The 21,438-nt window shown below is 44.6% G+C and overlaps 1 protein-coding gene across 6 annotated transcripts in view; it reads left to right on the top strand.

Moving 5' to 3' along the window:
- LOC147635653 (mediator of RNA polymerase II transcription subunit) overlaps window positions 1-21,438 on the top strand; it is a 197,445-nt gene that overhangs the window by 17,762 nt on the left and 158,245 nt on the right. For all 6 annotated transcript variants that reach the window (XR_015266693.1, XR_015266692.1, XM_086803035.1 and 3 more), the window contains one exon: window positions 8,571-9,497. Coding sequence is in view for 4 of the 6 variants with exons in the window: in XM_086803035.1 (XP_086659161.1) it covers window positions 8,571-9,497 (927 nt within the window). In the remaining 2 variants the exon portion in view is untranslated. The remainder of the gene's footprint in view (window positions 1-8,570; window positions 9,498-21,438) is intronic.

Genomic DNA, 21,438 nt, shown 5'->3' with positions numbered 1-21,438 from the left:
TCACACATGGAACACTTAGAAACATAGGTGTACACATCCCTACGCATCTTCGCCAATAAAACGATCTTTCTAACTTCTCCAAGGTACTACTATTGATCCCACATGACCACCAACAAGTGAATCATGGACATCAAGGAGAAGCGACGGTCTTTTCTCCCTGAGAACACATAGTCGACCCTTGTAAAAGAGCCAACCGTCCTAAATGGTGTAATGACCCGGTTCTGAATAAAGGGTCATACTGTAAGGAGTTCCAAATTTTGGACAATCTATATATTGTGTCTTCATACTATCTAAATCTTTTCCGTGTATCTCCAACATAGTGGACTCCTATACTCTCTGAATACTACCTTTGCGACTCAGAGCGTCCGCTACGAGGTTGTTCTTACTCAATCATTCCTCTAAATTGTTGGAACAACTGAATCCACCATTGTTGTCTATCGCTCCACTCGGCACTTAGCATGGCTTGCAACCACTTCAAGGCCTGGTGGCCCGTCTTCACAGTAAATTCCCTTCCATAAAGAAAAGGTTTCCATTGTTTCAAGGCTGTAATTGAAAGAATGTGCACAAACGGAAGCAAATAAACATGAGAGAGAGAAAGATTGCAAGCAAGAACTAGAGCTTTATTAGCTTGAGATTACAGAGTACAAGAGCCAGCTAATAGGGCAATGAAAGATACTTTATCAGTTACAGGACTCAGGTTTGCCCCCTTTTGAAGATAAGCTCAAGGCTATCTTCTTGCTGATGACTCTACTTGATTCTTGGGAGACTTTGGTGGTCTCATTGTCAAACAGGTACTTTATCTCAGTTACAGGACTCAGGTTTGCCCCCTTTTGAAGATAAGCTCAAGGCTATCTTCTTGCTGATGACTCTACCTGATTCTTGGGAGACTTTGGTGGTCTCATTGTCAAACAATCCCAATTTGACCTTTGATGGTGTTAGGGGTTCTATATTGAACGAAGAAATCAGGAGGAAAGCAAGTGGAGAGGGTGGCAGTTCAGCCAACATGGTTAGAGGCAGGACAGAAAAGAAGACTGATTATGCACAAAGGAGTAAGAGTAAGAGTAGAGAAAGGGGAAATGCCAGCAAAGGCAAGAGTGATGTGACATGCTATCAATGTGGCAGGAAAGGTCACAAGAAACCTGACTGCAGGTACTATAAGGCAGAGTTGGAAAGGAAGAAGAGTGGTGGAGACAAAAAGAAAGAGAAGAAGGAGATCAAGACAGATGCACAGGACAGCCCAAAGAACAAGGAGAAGGCCAATGTGGCCTCTAGTGTTGTTATTGAGGAGCTGTCAGATGTAGAAGACATCTTATGTGCCACTTTGTCAGCCGATGATGCTCATGAGCTTGATGACTCTCTCAATGTTCATACACAGGATATGCAGATCACCAAGAGTGATCTAATTGATGCTTTATTGACTGTTAATGATGCATTATCCCAGACTTGGATAGTCGATTCCGGTGCTTCTTTTCATGTGACTCCTATCAAGGAGTGTTTTTCTACTTTTGTTGCAGGCAGCCATGGCCATGTATACCTGGGAAACAATCATGCATGTTCCATTGAGGGTATTGGCACTGTGCATCTTTCCACAGATGGCACAAATGAGCTTGTCTTACATGATGTTAGATATGTGCCAGGAATCAAGAAGAGTCTGCTTTCTGTTGGACAGATGGATATGCATGGTTACAGCATTTTGTTTGAGAGAGGATCATGGAAAATGACTAAAGGCTCAAGGCTGATTGTGAAAGGTACAAAGAAAGGGACACTTTACTGCTTGCATGGAAAGGCCTTGTCGGGCAAATTTATTGCTTTGGCTGAAATTAACTCACATATGGAGTTGTGGCATAAGAGGCTTGGCCATATGAGCCACAAAGGCCTTACTAAGCTTTGTAAGAAGGAGCTCCTGCAGCAGGAAGGCTTCACCGAGCAGCAGATCAAGGCGGTTCTTGCGACGGACCCGTGGAGTGACTGTGAGCACAGTAAGAAGTGGGAGCTTGCTATGCAGGAAGAGATCAAAGCTTTGCATTCGAATGATACTTGGGACTTGGTGGAATTGCCCAAGGGAAGGAAAGCCATTCCTAACAAATGGGTGTATAAAATCAAGACAGTTGATGCAAAACCCAAGTATAAAGCAAGGCTGGTTGCAAAGGGATATGCCCAAACGAAGGGCATAGACTTTCAGGAAGTGTTCTCTCCTGTAGTGAAGATGACCACTTTGCGTGTATTGTTTGCCATAGCAGCTGCCCTTGATTTGGAATTAGACCAAATGGATGTGCATACAGCTTTCTTGCATGGCGATGTGGATGAGGAACTTTACATGAAGCAGCCCGAGGGCTTTGTTATTCCTGGAAAGGAACATTTGGTATGTAGGCTTAAAAGAAGCTTGTATGGGCTGAAACAAGCCTCTAGACAATGGTACAAAAAGTTTGATGCTTTCATGCTCAAACATGGGTACAAAAGGAGCCATGCAGATCACTGTTTGTACACAAAATTTGATGAGGATGGCAGCCCTATCATTCTTGTGCTCTATGTAGATGATATGTTGATTGCTGGGAAGAAAAGAAGCACTGTTGATGCTCTTAAACAGCAGCTGAAATCTGCATTTTCCATGAAAGACCTTGGGGCAGCTGAACATGTTCTTGGAGTAAGGATTAGAAGGCAAAGGGACCAGCGCATATTGTATTTGTCTCAAGAAAAATACATTGAAAAGGTGCTGGACAGGTTTAACATGGCTAATGCAAAGCCTCTTGGTGTGCCATTACAGCCATATGTTAAGTTCTCCAAGGATGATTGCCCCAAATCTGATCAGGCAACCAATGATATGCAAGGTGTTCCTTATGCATCGTCTTGTGGTTCACTTATGTATGCTATGGTTGCTACTAGGCCTGACATAGCCCATGCAGTGGGAGTTGTGAGCCGATTTATGGCTAATCCAGGCAAATTGCATTGGGATGCAGTAAAGTCCATTATGAGGTATTTAAAAGGGACTAAAAACAAATGCCTTTGTTATGGTAAGGGTCCTTTGGAATTGAAGGGATTTTGTGACTCTGACATGGCTGGTGATGTGGATACACGCAAATCCACAAGTGGTTATGTATATACTCTTGCAGGAGGTGCTGTCTCATGGTGCTCTAGACTACAAAAGATAGTTGCACTGTCTACTACAGAGGCTGAATATATTTCAGCCACTGAGGCTTCCAAAGAAGCCATATGGTTGGCACGTTTATGCAGTGAGTTTGGTTTGCCTGACAAGGCACCTATGCTTGGTTGTGATAGCCAGAGTGCCATATGTCTGGCAAAGAATGCCATGTTCCATGCGCGCACAAAGCATATTGACGTGCGGTATCACTTCATTAGGGAAGTGCTTGAGGATGGCCTTATCACAGTTGTAAAGGTTCATACGTCACAAAATCCTGCAGATGCTCTCACTAAGTGCTTACCCAAAGCACAACATCAGCTATGCATACAGATGGTGGGAGTGACTTAGCTTAAAGGCGCCATTTATGCCTTTAAGTGGGAGGTTGTTGGGGTTAAAGCCCTAAATGACCCATGTATATTTGTATATACTTTGTACAAGGCTTTTATTAAAGTTTAAAAGCCTTGGCCATGTTCACATTGAACATGGCCAAATACTTTAAAAAGGTCACTTATTAATAAAGGAAGGCCCAAGAAGAGAAAACGTGGGCATTCCCCATTTTCAACGAGTTCACTCTCTCTCTCCCTCTCTGTGGCTCATCGTTTCTGCTTCTCCTTGCCTATTGCCTTCACTTCAAGCCTCAAGCCTGTAGCTCTTGCACCTGTGCATCACCTGCCACCTTCCTTGCTCCCTTTCATCTTCCACGTCTCTTGGTTAAAGCCTTATATTGGACCTTCATTGCAGAATGTTCTAGGAGAGGAGCAGCCATAAATGGTTGATGAAGCAGAGGTGATAGAGCCGGAGCAGATCCTCCTACATCGTTGGAAGCATGGTTCTGGACGACGTCTTCACCAATTTTATGCCAAGTTCAAATATCAAGGGACCCATGAAGCCACTTGGCTAGATGAAGAATTCTTCCTCGACTATCCACAGTTAATGGTGGACTACCTCGAAGCTATGAACCTACCGCCGAGCTAAGCAGGAGGGAATGTCACGTGCACCCATGCATTGTGGTACACGGTGATAAACTTGCTCATCAACTGGGCAAGAATCATGTACAAAAGTAGTACCTTTTAGGATTTCTTTGTCGTATGCCGTGACCCCTTTGTGAGCCCGGTTCGGGATATGTCAGGCACAAGCTACGTAGGTCAGTCTCCCAACCTTAGTGTCAGGGCAGTCCTCTTAACCCACTGTGGAGAATTTAGCAAGTGTTCATCATATAGGGCTTGTAGATGTCAGTAGATGCATGTAGGGCATATAAGTACATTGCATATAGAAAGGGGCGAGCCCCAAGGCAGCCACAAGAGGTGGCTAGCCTTGCAAAAGGGTAGCAAAAACCTTGCCATGCCTACAAGACCATGTCGGCCAGGTCCTTTGACTTGGGTCTCCAGTCGGCCAGATCTGGCAGCCACCCGACCAGCTATAGGCAGCTATCTTATGCTAGTTGTGATCAATTGCTGCAACCGACTGACATTTAATGTCAGTTGTGGACACTTTCTGCCAGCCGAAAGGCTTTAAGGGGTAGCCGACTGGGCACCCTAAAGCATATAAAAAGGCAAGGCATATTCAGTGCATAAATCATCAGATATAAACCAGAGATTATCATTAGAAGTCAAGCATGTGTGCCTAGGCTTGTGCTTGTGCATACTCACAGCCATACTTGTGCTCTTAGCCCAAGGCAACGAAGCTTAGTCTCTTCAAGAGTTCTCAGCACACCTTCCCTCCGTCTTGGGCCGGTGTATTTCTCTTGAAGATAGTTGCCTAAAGCTTATGCATAGTTCTGCCCAGTGTTTGGTCACTTTGTCCTTGCGTTTGGCGGTCAGTTAGTCAATTTGTCCGCTTAGTCTTGTGGACACAGTTCAGCTTGTATACAGTTCTCCAGAAGAAGAAATAAAACAAATACTCCTGCTTGCAGAGGCGGGGGGGTGGGGGGGGTGCTTTCAGTGGGTAATTTGGGACCCCATCTGGTGTCGTCTCTACTACATCCATTTTCAGATTCATGTATGCTGTTTTAAAGGATTGCTAAATACTCACTAAACTCAGGTTTAAAGAAAGGCTTTGTTGTTTCACATGGTCTTAGCTCGGCACGTGCTACACCATGCCTAGCCAAATCCCTATGCTTCCAAGGCCTTCACAGGATTCCGCCTTGCTTTTCAGCCGGTGAACACACCCACTAGGTGTATCCATGCTTAGCTGACTACTCCCGGAGAATCTCTAGCCACACCTGCTACCCTTAGATCACAAGAAACACTCCCACAAGCTCATGCACCAGTGCTGTCCTGCCTGTAGCTCGATCAGTCCAAGTCAGCATGTTTCCTGTTCCAGAAATCCAAGTGTGAGTTATAGATGGCATGCTAGAGACCCTGGAGCAGTATGGCAAGGTCAAAACAGCCACCTAGAACCTGTTTCCAGCCCAAAACACCTGGAAACCAGAATTTACAGATCTGTAAGGAAGTTGACCAGCCCTGTATCTAGCCCAGATGAAGTCGACCTAGTCCTAGCAGGCTACTGTAGCAGTCGACCAGCCCTGGTGTTGCTGTGGAACAAGTCAACCAGCTAAGATGCACCTACATGATCAAGCGACCAGCTCTGTAGTGTCCCGCAAGCCAACTTCCAGATTAGAATTAGGGTTTCCCAATTTATTAAATTCGTTTGTGGGCTTATCCTACCAAATCAGGTCGTCCAGGTGGCCAGAATTCAGATAGGCGCCCTCTGACTCCAATTTGTTTTTGCAAAAAGGAGACTTCTATTAAGTATGAACAAACCTTACAAAATCACAGCAGGAAGCCGGAACAAAACAAAACCTCATCCCAAAATGTAGGTTGATGTCAATCAATGTGGGGCGCAAAGGTGCCAAGAGAGTCTTGTGGGGGTCATTGAGAAAAATTTCCCTTGATCCCACTCCCTCGTGAAAACAATGTGCTTTGCATTCGCAGATATGGAAGGTCCCTGTTTATGAGCCCAAGTGGCCATAAGAGTGTGAATAATATCTCCCCATATAGTACAAATGCACTAGGTGTCGTATATTTGAGTGCCCTCAATAGCCTCTGTGCATCTGGCCTTCCAAATCTGCCAAGCTGTGATATTGGCAATGAGCTCCCAAGTAGTATCAATCCTTTGCAGAGGTGGTCTATTCTGGGTATGAGGAATATCTTGTAGCATGTAGCATTGGGCCACACCTCTGCATATCATTATGGCAGTGTTTGATCCGTGCCCTCAAAAAATATTTCTTGACCATATTGAGTTGAGCCAAGCAATAAAGCCCCAAGTAACATAAATGGTCTCTCCCCTCAATCTGCACATAAGTCGAGCTATAGAGCCCCAAATCCTCTGAGCAGCTCTACACCCCCAAATACAATGTTGCATTGTCTCAGAAGCTACTTGGCATCTAGGGCAGGTGGGGTCTACTCCAAAAATAGCCCTCCACTGATTAGAGGGAAGGCCACCATGTAAGAATAACCAACAGAAGTGAGAGATCTGGCTCGCCCTATATGAATGCCAAAGTCTGTGCCAAAATCTCTTTTGAATCAATGAGGTGAGGTTATAGCTTTTCGAGTGCAGAATGAGAGGAGTCCTCTGAATCTACCCAAGTAGAAGGAGCCTAGCATTACGGACAATGTAGCTGAAAAAAGGCTTGCTCTTCATAAAATTGATTGCATCAATCCACTCCCACTCACCAGGACCCCAATGAAGATATCTGATAGGACATCCACCATACATGCATAAGCACCAAGACCCGTGGGTCACAATATCAGGCGGAGTGTCAACATGCCACTGCTTTCTTGAGGAGCTAACTACTCTCACTGGATGAAGGGCAGTGCCAAGAATAATGTCCAACATGTCACATTGCAACAATCTCCATCCTGGATGGATATAATAGAAATCACGATGTTCCTCCTCATCCTGATCTACCAAGGCTCACACTTGTAATGGCACTCCTGTCCTGGAGAAAACTCCCAGCTACCTAGGATGATGTTGATTGAAGACTCCCTCTGAGGTGCTGGGTAGATACAAGTCTCCGATCCATAGGGCCTTCGTCTCCAATTGTCCCACATGTGTTTTAAAAATCTGGTCCCAATGTTGTGAACATGTTATAAGTTGTCCAGCATCTTTTAATGAAGTGTGGACGTGTCAACCATAAACATCAGTAATAAATTACCATGAGCTGTAAATTAAGTTTTGTGGGCACTTACCATTTGCAATTCCATATGACACTGCTTTAGGCCCAAACAGGTAGTACACACATGTCTGCATGGTGCCTAGACGTCCGTGGCCCCATGGACAATCACAAGGAGAAACACCAGGCATTGTTGAGGTAGAAAAACAATGCCACAAAGAAAAAGAAAGGTCAAAGCAATACAGAAGGTATGCGTAATGCACTTTTTGAACTTGGGAAATTGCTCATTTGCTCTCCATCTGCTCCTTTCTACACCATGGATATTGCATGTCATATCTCAATACACCATGTGTACATGGCCATAATCCATACATGCACCATGGATATTGCCTATCCTTTTGAGTTTACGTGTACAAGACCCGATATATCCACCATGGATATCGTCTAGACCGCGTGTACCCGACCCTATTCCATATGGGCACCACCCATAAGTCCAAAATATACTGCCACGCCCTTGGACTCCACATGAGCACCACCCATATGATCCATACGCATTCCCAAGCCATCCTGATATGTCCTTGGTCGTCATATGGGCACCATCCATATGATTCATACACATACCTAGGAGGTCAGACATGCACCACATGTCCTGAGAAGCCAAGGGTTTGTGATAGAGACATTGGGCTGAGAGAGTAAACAAACATAAGGGAAAAAAAGAACCTGCTTGTTAAATTCATATGGCCTGTGTGGTTGAACGACACGTCGAATGAAGACTGGGGCCAGTCCGTTTGGTGCAGAATTCTTAGACGAGGGTTCTACCTTCATGAAGGACTGCCCACTAAAAATATGTGCATGTGTGAGACCACTAACATTGACAAATATATGTGCTATCTCCTACACCCACTATTGGGCACTGATGATGTTAGTGGGGATGTCGTAGTATCTAGTCCATACTATGCATAATGGAGTTGATAGTTATATAGTCTTGTGGGTTGACTACCATGAGTATATAACATGCACATTCCTAAAAGGTGAATTTGGGCATATCCTGGATTCATCTTGGTATATATATATATGTATTGACAAATATATGTGCTATCTCCTACTTCAGTTAAATACCATCTTTCGTAGCCTCAGTTTTTACTCTATCTTAGTGTTAAATTGGGTTCTTAGTCATGTAATTTTGCCCCATGGTACTTGTAAGATTTGGGAATAGAAAGTCATAAATGTGAGTCTTTGATTACAAAAATGTGTACACCATTTATATGCTTGATATTAAATAATCCTCTTTGAGACAGTTCATTCATTTTTTTGCAGGACCAAGAACAATTAAGGATAGTGGCTGAATCCACTCTGGCCACATTGCTTGCAAATTGCAGTGGCCACATGATCCAGGTGGAATTCCTCTTGTCGGCATTGCAAACTTTATCGAGATGCAACTTAGTAAACTGGGATTCATTTCTATCTTTTCTATTAAGAGCTGCATCTGCAACAGAGTCATCTACCCAGGCCAGACATTTGGTGCAATCTGGGCTAGGTTCTTTGGCTGTGAATGGTGTGTCAGTTGCGGCTTCACAAACGTCCACTGTGGGGCTGCTGCAAGTTTCTACACCAGCGCCGCCTGCTTCTCCAGCTTCTGCAATCATAGGATCTCCTCCTTATTCAGTCACCGACCCGTCCATTAATCAATCACCCGCGAAGGCATCTGATCTATCTTTGAATGGTTTGTCTGGCAAAGGTACAGCTGTCTCACGAGGCTATAAGGTTGCAGCATGGCTTCGACAAGTCGTTTGCAGAGTGATTTTGATAGCAAGCGAGGCAGCCGATTTGCGACCGGTCATGTGTTTGGAAGTTTTAAGTCAAATGGTGCAGTGGGTACACACATGGGATGCAATGGACTCGAGCATGGGTGAAGAAGGGAAGCTTCCAAAATCTAAACAGGGGCAACATGATTCAACAGAGTGGCTCTACAGCTGCTTGGAGGTTATCAAGGTTTTGGTGGATGAAACTAAGGGCCGTTTACCGTTTTATGCCTTGCTGCATGATCGTGCACAATTGCAAATGGAGCACTGGCCAGATGATGAGGTGCTTTTTGCTTTCTTCCTGGAAGTTCATCGCAGGCGGGATAAAATCTTATTCTACATGCAGATGTTGGATCAGCATTTACACTGCCCCACATTTGCCACACAACGCATGGTTGCTCTAACATATCAAGGTGTCATTGGTGAGCCTTTGCATGGCGAGGTGAGTTCAATTTGCAGCTCACTTTTCGCAAGTCAAAAAGCTGGGGAATTGTTTGCATGTGAATTTTGTCTTTTTTTTTGGTGTGTTTGACACTTATGTTGCATGCACACGTGTGCGTTGTGTGTGTCCATATATGTACACACATACATACATATATAGATATGTATGTACACACACACACACACAAACACACGCGCGCGTGCATGTGCACACATTTTTTATATATAGTGAAACCACTTCTTCATTAATAAAAGTAATGTACATTCATAGTTTTCCCAGAGGGGGACATCTATGAGTCAGATCAGAAACAGGCGAGTCCATGGCTTTGTTTGTGCCACAAAATCAGGTAGAAGCATCACCTTCCTCGCGAGGACATGATAATGGATATTGAAAATATTAAGTCCACCATGCATCTTAGGCGAGCAAACCAATTCCTACTTCATCAGACGAAGGGCTCTCCTGTCCGCTTTTATTTTCCACAGGCATTCGAGGGCTTTAGACATGAAAAGGTCAATCTATCTTCTGTGAGACCAAGGCAGCAAAGGGAGATAGAATTGCACATACGCCATGATTATAGACTCACTATTCACATATGTACATGCAATGGCCATGTAGACAGCTTCCCGTATTCAATTCTGTGATGTAGCTTCTGCATCACCCACTCAATCTCTTCTTTGAGGGAGATCTCCCATCCAATGGAATATCCAAGATGTCTGACTATCTGATTAGGTGGCAATGCCAATCATCATTTTTCAGTGGTAACAACTTTGATTTTGCGAAGTTGACATTCAGCCCAACATTCAATCCATAAAGTGACACAACTTGCACGAGAACCCTCACATCAAGCTTTGTGTTCCAAGGAAAAAGGAAAGAATCATCGGCATAGGCTTGAGCCACAAACTGGTTTCCATCCCCCATGGAAATTCCATGTAGCAGGCCATCCTGTGCTAACTTATTCCATGTAGCAGGCCATCCTGTGCTAACTTATCCATGTATAGGATCATGGGATGTGTAGCAATGGCATATAGCAGGGCATTGAGAGGATAGCCCTGTTTGACAGAGTTGCCTAACTTCCAGGGAGCTGAAAGTTCTTCTTCCAAAATGCATTTCGCTGTATCTTCTTGATATATCCAAAAAATAACATGTTTCATTTTGCACCCAAATCTCATTCTATCCATTACTTGTGCTATGAAATCCCACTGAATAATATCAAAGGCTTTAGCTATGTCCACTTGCATAATGAGGACATCCTGGTGCATGTATTTGGCATATTCAATGCTTGTATAAGCATGGGCTATATTGTCCATAATTTTCCTTCTTGGGACAAAACCATACTGATTGGGATGAAGGCCAACATGAGTATATCTTTGATTCTATTCACAAGCATCTTAGTCACAAGCTTGTACACCATAGGCATCAGAGAGATGGGACGCCAATTTGCTAAACCTTCACAAAGCGATGTTTGGGCAACAATTTAAGTAAGCCTTCTTTCTAGGAATATGGAAACTGTCCAACAGACCAACAATAATTGACCATTAAGAAGATGGGCTGTTTTAGAACATCCCAAAATGCGTGAAAGAATTTCACTGTAAGCCCATCCCATCCTCGGGAATTCCATTTACCTAGATTTTTGAGAGCATCATCCAGTTCTTCCTCGGTAAAAGATGCATCCATACTAGCTACCTCATGCGGTGTGACTATAGGATGAACATACTGCAAGAGTTCATGATGTGCATGGAATACTTCCTCAAAAGGGGGGTGAGGGGCAGCAAACATGTCTGCAAAATAGTGATGACCAACATCAGCAAGTTGTGCTTTGTTACATGTCCAAGCTCCATCATATAGTTTCACTCTTGCAATAGAGTGCTTTTGTTTGGACGTATGCAATTTTTTTAAAAAGGATTTGGAAGAACAACCTTTGTCAAGAAGCGGCTTTTGTCGAGCTCGAGTTTGTGACTTATTCAACTTGCGAGTATCCAAACAATGTTTGGTCTATGCCATATTATGGTGCTCTGAAAAGATGCAGGGGAGAAGAGAGCTTGAGCTCTTGCAAGCACACACACTCACAAAACCCTAAAAGAGAGCACACAAGGTGAGAGGCTGAAAATCTTCTTCTTCTTCACACAACATTCAACACACCATATACAAAGATAAGAGTACACACTATATGAAAAGGTACTCAACCAAATACATACTAGGGTTCTCTATAGTGTGAACTCAACTAAAATGAGCTGGCGCTATAACTATGCCAGTCTCTAGAATGGTTATCACACAGCTTGTTATCCCACTGGCCGCATATCACCCATGATCTCACCAACCATGCCAGTGGTGTAAGTGTGGGGCCTATCCTCCAGGCGGGTCATCAGTGTCCACCGCCTCACTAGACGAGCTCGATATCTCAACACTCCCCCTCAAGCTCAACTCCATCTCATGTACACGAAGTGAAGCCCTGAATTTGCGGAGCTTCTCTGTGCCTGATGCTTTGGTGAAGATGTCAGTGACCTGATCCTGTGTGCTGACATAAACAAGGTCAACATCTCTTGCTAAAACCTTCTCTCTGACAAAATGGTAGTGGACCTCTATATGCTTCGTGCGAGCATGAAAAACTGGGTTCCTGGCCAACCGTATACTGCTAATGAATAATGTTGTCACAGAAAATGACAACTTGTCTATCCACTGGTAGACCCAAATCTGCAAGTAGCTTTCTCAACCAAGCTACCTCACATGCTGCCATAGTAGCACCTCTGTACTAGATAGAGCAACCGTAGGCTGCTTCTTGCTGCTCCAAGTCACAGTAGCACTCCCCAAAGAAAACATGAAGCCACTAGTAGATCTTCTATCTGAGATACTACCAGCCCAATCAGCATTTGTGTACCCATGTACACATATCTCTGTTCCAGTTTCATAAAATAGTACACATTTGTGTACCCATGTACACATATCTCTGTCCCAGTTTCATAAAATAGTACACAATGCAAAGTAGACCTCACATACCTCAGTATACGTCTCAATGCATCCAAATGCAGCTTGCGAGGAACCTGCATAAACTGACTCATCAACCCAACAGCATAGCTCAAATCTGGCTTGGTGATCGTCATGTAGATCAAGCTTCCTACTATGCGCCTATACATAGTAGGATCCTCCAAAATCTCTCCTGAATCTGCACTCAACTTGCCATTATGATCCAATGGCACTGAGATAGGCTTACAGCCTGTCATACCATACTTGGACAACATGTCCAAGCCATACTGTCTCTGTAGTAATCCAATACCATGTGGTGACCTAATTACCTGAATGCCCAAGAAATATCTGAGCTCCCCCAGATCCTTCATCTCAAACTTCTGTCTAAGCAAGATCTTTACATCAAAGATCTCTGCATCATGGTTCTCCGTAATGATCAGGTCATCTACATAGATGACAACAAGCACAACCCCTCTATCACTGTGTCTCACATACAGCGAGAAATCTGCATTGGCTACATGAAAGCCAATAGTGACAAGATATTTAGAAATCTTGTCAGACCATGCTCTTGGTGCTTGTTTTAAGCCATACAAGGCTTTCTTCAACCTGCAAACATGCTCGGGTTGACTCACATCCTCATAATCAAGTGGCTGCAACATATACACCTCTTCTTGCAAATCCCCATGCAAAAATGCATTCTTTACATCCATCTGATGTAAAGACCATTGCTTTGACGCAGCCACTGCTATCATAACTCTCACTGTTGCCATCTTGGCAACTGGGCTGAAAGTTTCCTCATAATCAATGCTATATGTCTGCGCATATTCTTTGGCTACCAATCTAGCCTTGTACTTGCTTATGCTTCCATCACTGTTATGTTTTACTTTGTACACCCACTTGCATCCAATGGCTTTCTTGCCTTCAGGCAATTGCACTAAATCCCAAGTCTCATTTCCATATAGTGCATCCATTTCCTTATCCATAGCTTTCTCCCAACACACATTTCCAACAGCCTCATCAATGCATGTGGGCTCTACAACCTGCACAACTTTTGCCATGTATGCATAGTGATGTGCCACATAACCATCATAGGTAAACCTCTGCACAGGATTCTTCACTCTCCCAGATCTTCGCAGCTTTGCATTCATGGCTTCCATACCCTTCGTTACATCACGTGTTCTCATAGCTGGTATTCCAAGATCCTTATCAAGGCTCATCTCTGAGCCACTAGACTCTCCATCAACATGAGAATGCCGTGCAGAAATATCAGGCATACTAAGGGGCTCAACCACTTTCTCTTTGCCTTTATGTGATGTACTAATCACATTTGCAGGATTGGTATTATGATGCAGCCTGCCACGCTATGGTCTATCAACTGAACCACTAGATGAGGACTCTCCTGGTCCACTCAAAGACTGTGATTGCTGACTTATATTCTGTGCAACCACATTTCCACTCACATTAGCCTCAACAGCTTCTTTTTCAGCAGCATACCAGCTGCTCATCTCATCAAAAACAACATCCTTGCTTACCCTCAACTCACGTGCAGCAGGGTTATAACACCTGTATTCCTTTTGCTCAAGGGAATACCCAATAAACACACATTTTTCAGCTTTTGGATCCAGCTTAGTTCTCAGCTCATCTGGCACATGCACATATGCATGCATCCAAAGACTTTCAGATGAGACAAACCAGGTTTTTTGCCAGTAAACCTCTCCTCTGGAGTTACATCATGTATGGCTGCAGTTGAAGTCTTGTTCATGATGTAAACTGCTATAGAAATAGCCTCAGCCCAATAGCTATGCAGCATATTCTTCTCCCCCATCAATGCTCGCGCAATCTCAGTAATGTGCCTGTTTTTCCGCTCATTCAGCAACTCCATTTTGTCGCGGAGTGTATTTGCATGTAAGCTGTCTCTGAATACCATTCTTCTGCAAAAATTCAGAGAACTCATTGGAGAAGTACTCTCCTCCTCCATCTGACCTTAGGCACTTAGACATGTTTCTCTGTTTGCTTTTCAACCAAAACTCTGAAATTTTGAAAATGAGTGAATACCTCACCCTTCTTCTTCATGAAGTATACCCACACTTTCCTTGTGTGGTCATCAATAAATGTCACATAATACCTGCAGCCTCCCATAGACATGGTCTTCGTAGGACCCCATACATCTGAATGCACAACATCTAGTGCATTTCTGCTCGCAATTCTGTCACGTGGAAATACATGCTTTGTTTGCTTTCCAAATTGGCATGCTTCACATATTTTCTGCATATCTTCAACTTTAAACTTTAGCAGCCTTGTCACAATTCCTTTAGTCTGCATAGACTTCATTCTCTGCACATTCACATGTCCAATTCTTTTATGCCAAATGTCTGTGTCTGCAACAATTCCTGAATTATTTGTAAACGTCGCAGCACTCACTTCTTCAGGCATGTTTACATTTAATGTAAACATTCTGCCCACTCTGTTGCCTTTTGCAACCAACCTGTACTTGTCTTTAAAGTCTTCAACATAACAACCATCAAGGTTGAAGTGAACCTGCAAACCCTGCTCAATCATCTGGCCAACTGAAACCAAATTCTTTGTTATGTTCGGAATATGAAGTACATCTGCAAGGTACTTCACTTTGCCATTCTGCATAGACAATGGCACATCTCCAACATGGGCAATTGGATGAGCAGTGTCATCCCCTGTTTCCAGAGAACCTGGTCTTTTAAGGTTTTTCATCTCCTTGAACTACTCCCCATGACTTGTCATGTGGTTTGAAGCACTTGAATCAATGTACCATACATCATCTTTATGTGCTGCTTCAACATTTTCAGACATGGCATTAACGACATGCTGCATAACAAACAACCTTTCATTATCCTCATTGTTTCTGCTCAAGGATGCATAGTTGTTTTGTTGCAATTTCCCATTTTGCATGTCAGCTTGCTTCTTATAACAATCTGCCTGCACATGTCCAGGCTTACCGCGGTAAAAGCATCCACCTGTATCATTATACTGCCTTTGCCAATTTCCATGACCTCTTTGACTCCCCCTGCCTCTGAATTGACCTCTTCCACCTGCGTGTTGTTGTTGTTGTGAATTCTGGGACTATTGTTGTTGCTGCTGTTGGCCATAATTATGATTACCTGTTCGGTCACCTCCTTGGCCGCGTCCACGGCCTCCTCTACCTTGGCCTCTTCCTGAACTTATGTAGAAGGCCTGTTGCTCTGAACTGTTTTTGTTTTGTGAAGACTGTTGGTCTTCACCCAAGCTCTTCTCTTCTATAATCAACAAAGACACCAAATCTGTGAAATTGGGAATGTTTCCCCGAGTCTGAATAGACGTCTTGAACGCCTTGTATTGTGGTCCGAGACCACGTAGACAGACTTCCACCTTATCATTATCATCTACTGAAACGCCAATAGATGCAAGTGATTCCATAATACCCTTGATCTTCAATGCATAGTCATTCACACACATACTCTTTTTCTTCACAGCATGAAGTTCATTCTTCAATTGTATCTTTTGTGCCTTGGTATTCGTTTCATAGAGTTTTACCAAGGTGTCCCACGCCTCCTTGGGGGACTTGGCATCTTGTATGTGCTCAATCATGGTGTCCTATATACTGATAGAGAGCCAATACATAACTTTTCTGGCTCCTTGGTTCCAATCCTTGAAGTCTTTCACATCTGCAGCAGTCGGATTGATCTCCGGTATCTCCGGTGCCTCTTCATGTTCACCTTCTATGTAGTCCCAGTAACCCTTTCCCATTAGGAAATTTGTCAACCTGAACCTCCAAGTATGGAAGTTGTTCTTATCAAGCTTCTCAGCAACAATCTAGTTTATGCTATCATTTGATATCTTGCCAGACACACAAATTTACCAGAAACAGCACTTTGGTTTGTCCTGCACAAACTGCTGTATTTTCTGCAGCGGTACTGTAATATGCGGAAGCTTCGGAGAAGGATCGGTACTTCAAAACTCAGAAAACAGCACTCTTTTCGCGACGGAATTAACGCACAAAACTGAAAGACGATGTGCAGAAAATAGAGAGAGAAGGGGGAGATGGAGAAGGACACAGTATTGGGTCCCAATTACCCTCTGTAGGGCCCCCACCACGGATGGTGTATTTGCTTTATTAGAATGATGTAAATCTGAAACAAATACAAAGTACTTGACCTTTTCTTGGCTGGAAAACCTGCCCTTGACCTTCAGTCCTTCACCCCTTAGCTTTAGCAAACCCTTGGCTGTCCTGGCCCTTGAATGCTTGGAGCTCTTGGTGAATTGTGAGATGAATTCAATGAATTCTTGGCTGTCCTTTTATATCCCCTTCAGCATCCAGTCGGCTGCCTTTAGGAAGTCCCACGACTGAATTAAATCTAATAAAGTGTTTGCACACTCTAATAAATGCTGAATTCACACTAGGCCATATTGTCCAGCTTGCGCATGCCTCTAGGACAGCAGCCTGGCTGCTGGGCACTCAGCGCATGGACCAGGAGAAGTCCCCCTGACTGCTGGACAGTCTGTGTGGGCTGTCCCACACTTGGTTGACAGCCATTGTAGGCCTTGTTGCCCAGCTGGCTGGCTGTCCCAAGGCCCTAAGGCTGGCCGACAGCTCCTCCAGCCCATGCCTTGGCTGGTGGGCACAGCCTTGGGCCTCCTGGCCCCTTTGGGGGTGGTTGGACACCTCCCCCATGCCCATACTACCAATGCAAGTACAAGGACCTCACTTGGGGTAGCCCTATGGGCTGGCCCCTTCTCTACATGCAAACCTACATGCCTACAGAAGCCTGGCATCCAGTTGCAAACCAGATACTCAGCACATCTGACATCATTCCAGAGGGAGACTCACAGCGCGGACTGGCACTGCTTCTTGTGCAGGACATTGCACACCTGACCTTGGACTCATGTGCAGGACAATGCACACCTGACCTCGGACGACTGAGATGGATCCCTGGCTGACTCGTCCCGGACTGGGCTCACATGGGACCAGTTCACCATCCCAGGTCCTGCACCTTCTGTAAAGAATGTCTACGTGGCATCCAAGTGCGGGATGCACGTGATAGTGCGGATGTCACGTGCATCCCGCACTTGGATGCCACGTAGACATTCTTTACAGAAGGTGCAGGACCTGGGATGGTGAACTGGTCCCATGTGAGCCCAGTCCGGGACGAGTCAGCCAGGGATCCATCTCAGTCGTCCGAGGTCAGGTGTGCATTGTCCTGCACATGAGTCCAAGGTCAGGTGTGCAATGTCCTGCACAAGAAGCAGTGCCAGTCCGCGCTGTGAGTCTCCCTCTGGAATGATGTCAGATGTGCTGAGTATCTGGTTTGCAACTGGATGCCAGGCTTCTGTAGGCATGTAGGTTTGCATGTAGAGAAGGGGCCAGCCCATAGGGCTACCCCAAGTGAGGTCCTTGTACTTGCATTGGTAGTATGGGCATGGGGGAGGTGTCCAACCACCCCCAAAGGGGCCAGGAGGCCCAAGGCTGTGCCCACCAGCCAAGGCATGGGCTGGAGGAGCTGTCGGCCAGCCTTAGGGCCTTGGGACAGCCAGCCGGCTGGGCAACAAGGCCTACAATGGCTGTCAACCAAGTGTGGGACAGCCCACACAGACTGTCCAGCAGTCAGGGGGACTTCTCCTGGTCCATGCGCTGAGTGCCCAGCAGCCAGGCTGCTGTCCTAGAGGCATGCGCAGGCTGGACAGTATGGCCTAGTGTGAATTCAGCATTTATTAGAGTGTGCAAACACTTTATTAGATTTAATTCAGTCGTGGGACTTCCTAAAGGCAGCCGACTGGATGCTGAAGGGGATATAAAAGGACAGCCAAGAATTCATTGAATTCATCTCACAATTCACCAAGAGCTCCAAGCATTCAAGGGCCAGGACAGCCAAGGGTTTGCTAAAGCTAAGGGGTGAAGGACTGAAGGTCAAGGGCAGGTTTTCCAGCCAAGAAAAGGTCAAGTACTTTGTATTTGTTTCAGATTTACATCATTCTAATAAAGCAAATACACCATCCGTGGTGGGGGCCCTACAGAGGGTAATTGGGACCCAATACTGTGTCCTTCTCCATCTCCCCCTTCTCTCTCTATTTTCTGCACATCGTCTTTCAGTTTTGTGCGTTAATTCCGTCGCGAAAAGAGTGCTGTTTTCTGAGTTTTGAAGTACCGATCCTTCTCCGAAGCTTCCGCATATTACAGTGGTATCAGAGCCTACTTCAAGGACGAAGATTCAGCAAAGAAAACCAGAAAATTTTTCGCTCGTGTGGTTGGTTTTTAGACGCCGGTGGACTACCCCTTTCGGAGTGACTCCTGTCCCTCGAAGGACGGTTGGTTTTTAGCCTCCGGAAGCCTCCGGAAGTCTCCCACACAGATAGTGGATGGTCAGATTGCGTTCCGGAAAGGAACTGCTTATTCCCGCTATGGCGAGCTTTGGCGACGAGAGAGAACCAGAACCATGGGACCAGAGTGCACCAGGCAGCCCAGCTAGGGCACCCGGCTTGAGTGTACAAGACATGTTCCAGCAGATGATGCGAGCAATCGCAGACCAGACAACCAAGTTGGACGAGCAGAAGGCGCGGATTTTGGCTCTGGAGGAGCGTTCTCGCTCTCCAGCGTCGCGTTTTCCATCTCCTCCTCCCTCTCCTTCCGTACCCCAGATACCAGATCCTCGTCATAGGGACCCTCTCGAGGGGTCACAGCCGCAGTCAAGCTCCTTGCTTGAGATGCAGATACGGGCATTGGAGATTCGACAACGAGAAGACGAAGCCATGCGACGAGTGGAACACGAGCGTTACCTCCGAGCTTTGGACGCCAGATTGACACCGGCGGCACCCTCGAATCATTTTCCCGAGAAAATGAACTTCAGTAAGTATAATGGTAAACTCGATCCCACTACTCTGTATTCATGGTTACATCAATTTGAAGCTTACTTTGCCGCAGTTAGGAAATCAGATATTGACAAAGTGATCTTAGCCAGTTGGTATTTGGAAGGTGAGGCCATTCCTTGGTGGACTCAGTGGGCTCATGCCCACACCAGATCAGGTATGGCAGCTTATGGGTGGGACGAGTTCGTCCGTGACCTTAAGCAGCGGTTTTTACCGCCCCACTACCTTGAGCGACTCGAAGACGAGTTCAGGGGTGCGCGTTGTCGTGCCATGGCACGTCTATGATGTGAAACCGTGCATGTGAGTTCATCAAATACACATCCAGGTGCATGAGGTTATGTGCCATGACGAGTCATTATATGATGCCATGTACATATGTTCATATTGTATATGAGGTTCAATAAGACAAGCTGAGGCTGAGTCAGATTTAGGAGTTTTTTGTATATGAGTATGGAGGATGATGTTTTTGCTGTTACTCAGAGTTCATGGGCAAGTTAGAAGCATCCAGAAATATATGATGGCATGAGGGTATACCAATGCTCAAAGGAATGCATTTATAAAGGCATGAAGAAATACTTGAATGGGCAATTGGAGATTCTAGAGTTCATTGAATGTTGGGGAAATGTTCGGATAGAAAACTGCACTTGGATTTCATGGATCATCATGTAGAAGCATATGTATTTTACGTATATCTAATGCGGAGAGTGGAGATAGGGAACATGGAGCTAGTAAGTATGTTTTCATAGAGGTGCTAATGCCTTGGTAGTCTTGTGGTTAAGGTTTGCTACCTTAATGCTAAGGTTATGTTTTATAACCTTAGTGCTAAGGTTAATAAAATGTTGGGAGATTTCTAGAAAAGGCGCAGCCTTTCCTTATGGCATGGACAGCTGGCAGAACGTGGGGGGGGGGGCCGCCGAAATCGCCGTGGGAAAGAGAAAACGCGCCGGAGCTTCACGGCGAAAACCAGTGTGTGGAGATTTTTATGCAGCGTTGAAGTTCAGCGTCCAAATCTACCAGAAAATTTAACTCTTTGAATATATTATCTGATTATGCCTTGTAGGTGCTAGAATTATAGAGTAATTCTAGAGCTACTTAATGATGTATTTATTGGGAAAATCATTTTCAAACCAGTCTGCAGCGATGCTTCTCCACTTCATTATCCCTCGCATAATCGGCGAGCTGAATATATTTGGGAAAACAAATTAGAAGATCCACGTGTGCGAATCGTAAGTGGAGTTTTCTTTTTGTTATTTATTCTCTTAACTTGCTCTATGTGAATGGAGAAAATCGAATGTTTGATAAATCAAAAAGAAAATGGAAATGAATAGCGAGACCATGGGGAAAAGGCTAAAGAATTTGGAGCTCGATGATTGGTGAAAAATGCATTGAAGCTGAGGGAAATTTGCCTTACTTTCTTCTCATATGGATTTGAAAATTATGAGTATGACAAAGCTATGCCAAATGCAAAATTTTGCTTGTGAGATGTTAGGATATTAAGGCAGGTTTTCAGGTGATAAAGGATATCTCGAAATAATGGTTTTGAGGGCACTGGATAGAACACATGCATACTGGAAAAATTAGAAAGCTTTATTATGCCCACATGAAAATGATTCAAAGGATTTCATGCAATTCTGTGCAATTATCTGGATGAAATCAAGGATGTATTGAGGGAAGAGGACACATGTATTTATCAATGGAAATAATGATGTTCAATACTCCTTGGGAAGTCTTGTACGTGAAATACCTTGTTGGAATTGACATTCACTCTCACAGCTAGAAGTTTCGTACTTTCCTGGCTGTACCGCACACTTCACGACAGTTTTTGGTGAACCCGACGTGAAACTGCTGGGGTGAGAGTGTGGTGAAACATACAGCGAAGCTATGGCTGAGAATTCTGAGGGCCAGGGGGTTCATTTTGACCCCGGAGTTATGCAGATGTTCCAAATGTTTTCCATGTACATGCAACAGCAACAAGCTGCTGAGAGGGGACAGATTTCCATGACCAAAGCCTTACAATCAATTGTGAAAAAGGTAGATCAATTTGATGGGAAGGACATTACAAAGTATCTGCGCAATTATATAAAGGAGATGGAGCTAAATAGGGTGA

This window comes from Cibotium barometz, chromosome 9 (genome assembly GCF_041138505.1).
Source record: "Cibotium barometz isolate CiBa-2024 chromosome 9, ASM4113850v1, whole genome shotgun sequence".
NCBI classification, from domain to species: Eukaryota; Viridiplantae; Streptophyta; class Polypodiopsida; order Cyatheales; family Cibotiaceae; genus Cibotium; species Cibotium barometz.
This window is presented reverse-complemented; position numbering and strand designations above follow the sequence as displayed.